The 8,954-nt window shown below is 42.3% G+C and overlaps 1 protein-coding gene across 1 annotated transcript; it reads left to right on the forward strand.

Annotated features, from left to right (window-relative positions):
- The first annotated feature begins 2,175 nt into the window (after positions 1-2,175).
- Positions 2,176-7,485, forward strand: LOC121432471 (olfactory receptor 10H1-like). Its single transcript, XM_041630462.1, has 2 exons — positions 2,176-2,222; positions 6,502-7,485. The coding sequence occupies exon 2, from the start codon at positions 6,502-6,504 to the stop codon at positions 7,483-7,485; it is 984 nt and encodes a 327-aa protein (XP_041486396.1). The 5' UTR covers positions 2,176-2,222.
- The last annotated feature ends 1,469 nt before the right edge of the window (positions 7,486-8,954 follow it).

Raw genomic sequence — 8,954 nt, forward strand, 5'->3', positions numbered from 1 at the left:
GGGACCTTGTGTCAACCCCCTTCCTGGGGCTGCAACCCTATCTTGACTGAATCCTTGCAGGCCATGTGTGTGATGCCATGGTCTCTGAGTTCATATGAGCATCAGCCCTGTTGTGTCTGTAAGACACTGTTACCTGGAGTCATCTATCACCTTTGGCTCTTTCTATCTTCTCCTCCTCTTCTCCAAAGATCCTGGATCCTTGAGGGCAGGGATTTGATGAAGACATCCCATTCACTACTGCGTACTCCAAAGTCTTACTCTCTGCTCATTGTCCAGCTGTAGGTCTATGAATTAATTGCCAACTACTGTAAGCGGAAGTTTCTCTGATAATGTTTGATAGCAGAAATGTGGGTCAACTTCCCGCTATTCACAATCTTGTCATCACCAAAAAGCATGACGTGTCCAGAATGTCAACACTGAAAGGTTGAAAATCCTTGGTCATTACAAATTTTACTTCAAAATGTTCAGAGAAAAGATAATACTATCTGCAGATACCATCCAGACATCCATATCCCAACTGGCTCCCACAGGTTGTCCTCTGAGTTTGATGCATATGCTGTGGCTGGCTCACAGGCACACATACAGGTGTGCCCCCCCACAATAAATAAACAATTGTATACCTATGATTATAAAGGCACTATTTACATGTCAAAAGGTAGAAAGGACATAAGTGGTATACAGAAAGTGCTAGATCCACGCAGCAGGTACATAGTCAGCTTCACAAAAGAATGAATTGCTAACACATGATACACAATGAAAAACGTTGAAAGTACTGTACTCAATTAAGAAAAAGCCACAACTCTTCTGTTTCCACTTATGTGAAATGGTCCAAATAGGCGATTCCAAGGAGGAGACAAACCTGGAGTTTTCCACTGGCTTTGGGGATAGACTGAACTCTGGCTTCTGTGGAAACAAACTTTCCTTTGGGGATTCTGAAAATCATGGTGTTCTTTTTATTTCTATTTATGTGTATGTGTTTTAATGTGTGCATGTCTGTCCCCACTGGGACCAGAATGAGGGCATCTGATACCCTGAACTGTTACAGGCATTAGGAAGCTGCTCATCATGGGAGCTGGGAACTGAATTCAGGTCCTCTGCAAGGGCAACGTCCACCCTTAGCCATGGAGTGGTCTCATGAGCCATAATGAAAATGATTTGATCTAGGTAGAAATATTAGTTGAACATTAGAAAGATGTCAACTCCCCTTGACTTATATACTGAGATCTATTATATAAAGCATATAATATCTCAAAAGTGAAATTATGTTATCCAGAGTAATGTCATTTTTAAGGTTTGCATTGGTTCACATGTCACATATATATAACACTGTGAGTGGCCAGCAAGGTGAACACCACAAGTGTGTTATCCATGACCCACACTAAATAACAGGTAAATACATCCCCTAATTTTAAAAAGATATTTTAAAAGGTTCCCACAAAATGTTTTCGTGACTGAATTTTTCATAGCCCTCAACCTTATTTTGTGGCCTTTTAATTGCTCAAGAAAAAGAAACAAGTATGTTCTTTGAATTAAAATGATATAACTTTGAAAATCCCTCTTGCCTGAACAAGAGATTAAGATGAGGAGGGAGGAAAGAGAAGTGTACTGGAGACCGCTCATCCACACCGGCAGCTGCAGGGCTGTTCTCCTATTAACTCTAACAGTTAGCATGCCACATCTGCAGACTGTCGAGAATTAAGTCTCTTCTCAAGCCACAGAGAAGCTCAGGTTATTAACTCACCCCTGGAAAGCAGGGAGGGGAAGTGGGGACACAGATTCCCTGAGGTGGCCTCATCCCCAGCAGTGCTCTAGGGGCCCTGGGCTCCCTGTAACAGAAGCAGAGGCAGCTGGACCACAGCCAACCAGAACAGGCAGTGGGCAGGTAGCTCAGGAAGGATAAAAAATGGTGACCAGGCTCCTCCAAGCCTCCAGCCATGCTGGCCCTAGTCAGACTATTACAGTGTTCACATGGACAGACATTTTCAATCAGGGATTTTTATTAGAGGGATCAGTTGCAGAGCCGTGACTCTCAGGTTAGTGGCCTTTCCCTCTCATCCACCTCACCAGGAAAGACCTGCGAAGCCAGCTTTAGCCAGGGACTCAGAGAAGTCACTTTCTTCTGCAACTCTTCAAGAAATTCAAGTATATGGGGCATGGGTCATCAAGACCGTGTGATGATTGCACAGTAGATTGTATCTTCCCGGGATCTCCTACTTCATGAGGTAGGTTATTTGGACAGGCGGGAAAGCTGAATTGCAGAAAGATCAAGGCAGACTGTCTTACCCAGGTTATCTTTCTGTGTTAACATGTGTTGGCCTGTGCAGCCAGAGTCCAGGATGGGGGCAGGCAGGCATATGGAAGACAGAATACACTGAGGACTGAGAGGCCAATTCCTAGGCATGTAAGGAATAAGGAATTCAGGAGGAAAGCAGAAGTAATAGATGCAAAGAAGGGCAAGGGAGCTGAGAGATGTCAGTGAAGAGGAAACAGGAGGGTCAAAATGGGATCTTAGAGAGAAGCTGGATAAGCCGTTGGTTCTCAAACACGGTCTGTTTTTCAGGAAATATTTTACAATTTGTGAAAATCAATGTGTCAGAATTCAGGGCACAGGTCTCTCCATAAAGACATGGTCTAGGCATAACATCTCCTCATAATTTCTACGAGTTCAACCTTGTTGTGAAAATCAATGTGTCAGAATTCAGGGCACAGGTCTCTCCATAAAGACATGGTCTAGGCATAACATCTCCTCATAATTTCTACGAGTTCAACCTTGTTATTATATTCCACATCATCAGAATCATGTAGAATTTGCCTGTTTGTGCCTTGTGTGAGTGGTGGCCAGAAGCTTGTTCTTTGAGGAGAGTGAATACAGAATTACTGATCACAGGCAGCAAATTCATTAGGATGGGGAACTGTAGTCAGTAAACATATATCACATATGGCAATGTTAAAATTGTGTCTGGCACAACACAGAAACTGCTGAGCACTGAGGTGAATTTATTTGGCCACCAGTTTGACTTAATCATGACACATCTATATATAGGTATTCACCAAATTAGTCATTGTTTTGCATAAATGTACATATCCATGATTAGCCATTCAAATATAATATCAATTTAAAAATAAATGATACTTTCCTATATGTCCCTAATGCTGAATTTAAGAAACACTAAAGATGTGTATGGGTAGGATTTATCCATGCCAGGCTTAGTCTGCATGTATCTGGATATCAAAGTGGCACCAACCATGGTTACCTGTGAGACTCAGTGTGTCCTGTTCTTTGCCTATGCCTGCTCTCGGCCTTTCCCTGTGTGTGTGTGTGTGTGTGTGTGTGTGTGTGTGTGTGTGTGTGTGTGTTTGTATGTATGCTCCTGAATTTCAAGTTTATATTAGGTTTCATTCTTAGTGTTGTTCAGGCCTAGGTTTGGACAATTGTACAAAGCCATGTGTTCCTCCTGAAAGTCCACAGCATTCTTACTACCTTTAGAAATCCTCTTTACTTTATCTTTTCCTCCTTCCTTTTTCCTTGCCATTCCTTGGAAGCCACGGGTCTTTTATTCTCCTTCCAATTTTGAATAACCACTCAAGTTCCTATTATGCCAATGGGTGGCATATGCAATCTCAGTCTCCTCTTCCCGGGGGTGATCAGCTCTAATTGCAGAGTTCTCCCTTTCTGTGTATTGCTTGGGTCATTGGTAATATAAGGATAGAAGTGGGCATGGTTATTTACAGAGGAAAGACATCTCTGAGTGAAAGCAGCCTCTGGTTTTCTTTTTAACATTCATGAGTAAGCGATGAGCAGAATAACAGGAGGACAAGAAGACAAGCCCTGTGAACACTAGGTCCTAAGTTCAAATCCTGGCTCCTCTGCTCCACACTTGTCCTTCCCTGGGAGAGAGATGAGTTCTCTGTGGAAATCTCTCTTCTCCTATAGATAACTGGGAGCACAGCAGTTCCTTCCCACAGCCAGGGAATGATTCAAGAACCACACGAGGGTGCTCAGCCTAGTGAGAGATACACAAGGGTGCACAAGACAGACAGAGAAGACAGATGTGCTTATGGGAATCCATTGTGTTTAATACATTATAGTTACAGTAGTAATTAGAGTTACAACAGTCATTGATAGAAGAACTCACAATCCAGATCTATAAGCAGATTTGAGCCCAGCATGATGCAGATAGTTGGATCCATGACCAAGTAGTAAGCTGGGTTTATTATAGTCACTTAGGAAAGAGTGACTCGATCTGTTTTGGGAAAAAAATACACACAAAAACTCTAAGGAGGACATGATGTTGAATCTGTGTCTTAAACGGAAACATATATTTGCCAAATGGACAAGCGGAACTTGGGCAACTAACTCATGCAGACTGCAGAGAGGGTACCAATAAGGCAACTGTATTCTTTAGGTCAGCGATTTTTAACAAGGAGAAATGTTTCTTTAAGGAGTCATTCATGCTTTCTGAAATGTTTTCCTTGTCACATTTGGTCAGCTGCTCCTGCTGTCTACACAGTAGAGACCAGGGATGTTATTAAGCACCACAAAAGGCACAGGAGGGTTCATCACAGAATGAATTATTAGGTTCCAATTTCAATAGTCCTGTGTTAAGAAACCCTGCTTTGTGCACAGAGGAACTGTATGAGTCCAGAGTCCATGTATCCTGGTGGCATCCATTCAGTGTTATCCTACAGGATGTTATTTCCAGAAACCATTCACCTCCATGATCTCAGAGTGTTGGGGTTGTATAGGGCTGTTGGGAGCACCATTTCTAAACTGATTGGAAGGTGCTATCCATAAAAAGCAGGAAATGATCCATGCACTAAAATGGATAGTTTTTCTTTGATTTCTCATGATAAACCTTTAAACAATCAGAGCCCTTAGCTGATCAAAGAGGGCATTCACTAGTGCCTGGAGAGTCAGCTCAGAAGTCAACTGTTTGCTATAATTCCAGAGCACCGTCGTTTGGTTTCCAAACCCCACATGAGTGGCTCAGAAGCTCTAGGGGATCTAACATTCTCTTCTGGCCTTCTCAGGCAGCTGGATGCATTTTACACACACATGTGCACACACACACACACACACACACACACCTTGCTTAAACAAACGTGCACAAACACAGTAAATAGCAACAGCAACAACAACAATTATAATAGAAAAATGTAGTCACTTGTACAAAAGTTGTCAAACACAGAAGGATAAATATATCTCAGGATTCCATATACATCAAGTATGTACAACAGGCAAAAACAAAGGACCAGGAAACAGAAAAATGATCTGATCTTTCAAACTTTGCATTGTCTGTTACCAAACATGTTATAGTTAAGTGATTCATATTAAAATGTGGAGACCTCATTAAATCATATAACTTTCTGGACAAAAATAGCATTTCCCCTCTTAAATATGCTACATTGCACCTTCTTTTAAAAAATATTTATTTATTTATTTATTTATTTATTTATTTATTTATTATGTATACAATATTCTGTCTGTGTCTATGCTCGAAGGCCAGAAGAGGGCACCAGACCCCATTACAGATGGTTGTGAGCTATCATATGGTTGCTGGGAATTGAATGCAGGACCTTTGGAAGACAAGGCAATGCTCTTAACCTCTGAGCCATCTCTCCAGCCCTGGGTGGGCACCTTTTAATAAAAATTTAAGAAACACTTATTATTTATTTTTTCTTGTTTTGGATTTTCAAGACAGGCTTTCTTTTTGTAGCTTTGGACTTTGTCCTGGAACTCAATATGTATACTAGACTAGCCTCAAACTCACAGAAACCCCCCTGCCTCTGCCGCCCAATTGCTGAGATTAAAGGCCTGTGCCATTATGGATTTAAAACTTACTATTTCTTACAACAACTTTTGCGATATTGAGAGAAATACAGAGAAAAACAGTGTGAATAAATTTACTGAAGTTCACAGTAGGCAGAGTAGGGATTGAAACAGGTTCTGCTACTGTACGTTGTTACACATTTGAGCTGATTACCTCAGAGCTTGCAATCCAAAAGGAATCAGTAGACTGATGTACATTAAGTTGGACTTGAACCTTGCCAGGGCTTATAGTCATGAGTTGGCATCTACTGGGGCCCCTGAAACTGGGAATTAACCAGGATTTCTCACAGGAAAGTATAAGGTCAGGACAGCAATGGTTGGAAGCTCCAGTAAAGTAACAGTTTCACAGGGGATGCAAAGCAAAGGAACACCTGGGATATACAGTCTAAGAGGTCAGTACAAGTGTTGGATTGATCTTAGATCTACCTTTTTAGCAGATTCACTTTGACAATTTGCCCAATATTTCTACATTACAATAATCTCAACGAGTATGCGAAAGACACTCAAAATGGAGGAGAAAATAATATCACCTCTATTGATATGATGACTGAATTAAATTTTAGGCTGTAATAGTAGGAGCAAGATTAATACTTCTGCACTCTTCTCACAAGATCAACCTCTTTGGTGTGTCCAGGTAAGGTGAAAACTGATCATTTTTCTCCATCTAGTAGATGACCTCTGCCTACCTCACCTCAGGCATGGCCTCCATGCAGGGAGTCAATCACTCAGGAGTGTCAGAGTTCATCCTCATTGGCTTCTCTACCTTCCCTCACCTTCAGCTGATGTTCTTCCTGCTCTTCCTCTTCATGTACCTCTTCACGCTGCTGGGCAACCTGCTCATCATGGCCACCATCTGGAGTGAACACAGCCTCCACACGCCCATGTACCTCTTCCTGTGTGCGCTCTCCATCTCTGAGATTTTCTACACCTTTGCCATCATCCCACGCATGCTGGCCGACCTGCTCTCCACGCTTCACTCCATTGCCTTCCTGGCCTGTGCCAGCCAGATGTTCTTCTCCTTCACATTCGGCTTCACCCACTCTTTCCTCCTCACAGTCATGGGCTATGACCGTTATGTGGCAATCTGTCACCCACTGCGCTACAATGTGCTCATGAGTCCTGGTGGCTGTGCATGCTTGGTTGCCTGGTCCTGGGTTGGTGGTTCATTAATGGGGACACTGGTGACAACAGCTATTTTCAATCTCACTTTTTGTGGACCCAATGAGATCCACCATTTTGCTTGTCATGTTCCCCCTCTATTGAAGTTGGCATGTGGAGAGAATGTACTGGTAGTAGCCAGAGGTGTAGGGATGGTGTGCATCATAGCCCTTCTGGGATGCTTGATCCTCATCCTCCTCTCCTATGCCTTCATTGTGGCAGCCATCTTGAAGATACCATCAGCCGAGGGTCGGCAAAAGGCCTTCTCCACCTGTGCATCCCACCTCACGGTGGTCATTGTGCACTATGGCTTTGCCTCTGTCATCTACCTCAAGCACACGGGTCCCAAATCTCTGGAAGGGGACACTCTGATGGGTATCACCTACACAGTTCTCACCCCCTTCCTCAGCCCCATCATCTTCAGTCTCAGGAACAAAGAGCTGAAGAATGCCATGAAGAAAGCTTTCCTAAGCAAACTGTACCCAGAGAAAATTTAATGACCTATAAGAAAATTCTTGTAGATGGGTACACCAAATTTTACTGTTTGTCAAAATTCTCTATCACTATGTGTTTACTTCTGATACTTTCATGTTGGCCAAACCTTTGTAATCATATGTAAGTATGACTTTGTAAGTCATATGTAAATCACATCTGGGATTTATTTGGGGATGGAAGTAACTATGAGAATAAAGAGAAAGTCACAACCTTTCTGACCAGCTACAGTTTGTTTTGAGTATTTCTCTGGTGGACTAATACAAGCCTCACAATATTGAACAAACCAGAATTGCCTTATGTATTTATTGTGAGATATTTACTGCCCTCCATATCCCAAACTCCAGTCATCTACAATCCCCAACAACACACATACGTAATGCAACAAGAAATGGAAGACTTAATGGCATACTTTTTGTCTGGTTGTACTAGAGAGGCATAATCTTTAAGTTTACTAAAGACAAGATTACAGTGGTGGCGCACACCTTGACTCTTAGCCTTCTGGAGACAGAAGCAGGCAATGCTCTGAGTTCAAAGTTAGCCTCATCTACAGAGTGAGAATTTCCATGGTAGGTAAAGATGTTGAACATTTCCTTAAGAATCTTTCGGTCATTTGAGATTCTTCTATTGAGAATTCTCTGTTTAGAGGTATCTTGACTGAGGGAGCCATTATAGGGATAGCAGAAAACTTGCTCTAAAGAAATTCCCAGGAATACACAAGGATGATCCCAGCTAAGACACTAAGCAATAGAGAAGGGGCTTTCCCTGTAATCAGAATGATGAGTATCTTAAATATCACCATAGAACCTTCATCCAGCAACTGATGGAAACAGAGGCAGAGTCCCACACTGGAGCACTGGACTGAGCTCCCAAAGTCAAGTTGAAGAGTGGGAGGAATGAGAATATGAGAAAAGTGGACAAGATTGATGGATTGACCCATGGAAACAGCTTACTTGAGCTAATGGGAGCTCACCAACTCCAGCTGGACTGGGAAGGAACAAGCATAGGACCAAACTAGTTTCTCTCAACATGGTTGAAAGTTGCATGACTGGGGAAGACTGAGAGGCCACTGGCAGTGGCACTGGGATTTGTCTCAACTGTTGTACTGGCTTTTTGGGATCCAGTTCTCTTTGGATGAATACCTTGCTCAGCCTAGATATAGGAGAGAGGGTCTTGGACCTTCCCCAAAGCAATGTGCCTTACCCTCTCTGAGAATTGGATGAGGGTGGGTTGGGAAAGTATGTGGAGGGAATGAGAGGAGGGAAGGGAGTGGATACTTGGATTAGTATTTTTTAAAAAAATCTAATAAATTAAAAGTAAATAAAGTGGAACACAGACAAGCATGACAATAGCTCCATCATGTACTTCATTCGAATCCCTCCCTAGGTGTCCCATTAGATATAGCTGTATACATCATCTACAGAGGGATAAACCCTGAATTCTTAACCTTCGCAACCTGTTTTTGACATCTTTT

Source organism: Microtus oregoni, unplaced genomic scaffold (assembly GCF_018167655.1).
Source record: "Microtus oregoni isolate MIOR12 unplaced genomic scaffold, Mior012 000034F_ref0000314, whole genome shotgun sequence".
NCBI lineage: Eukaryota > Metazoa > Chordata > Mammalia > Rodentia > Cricetidae > Microtus > Microtus oregoni.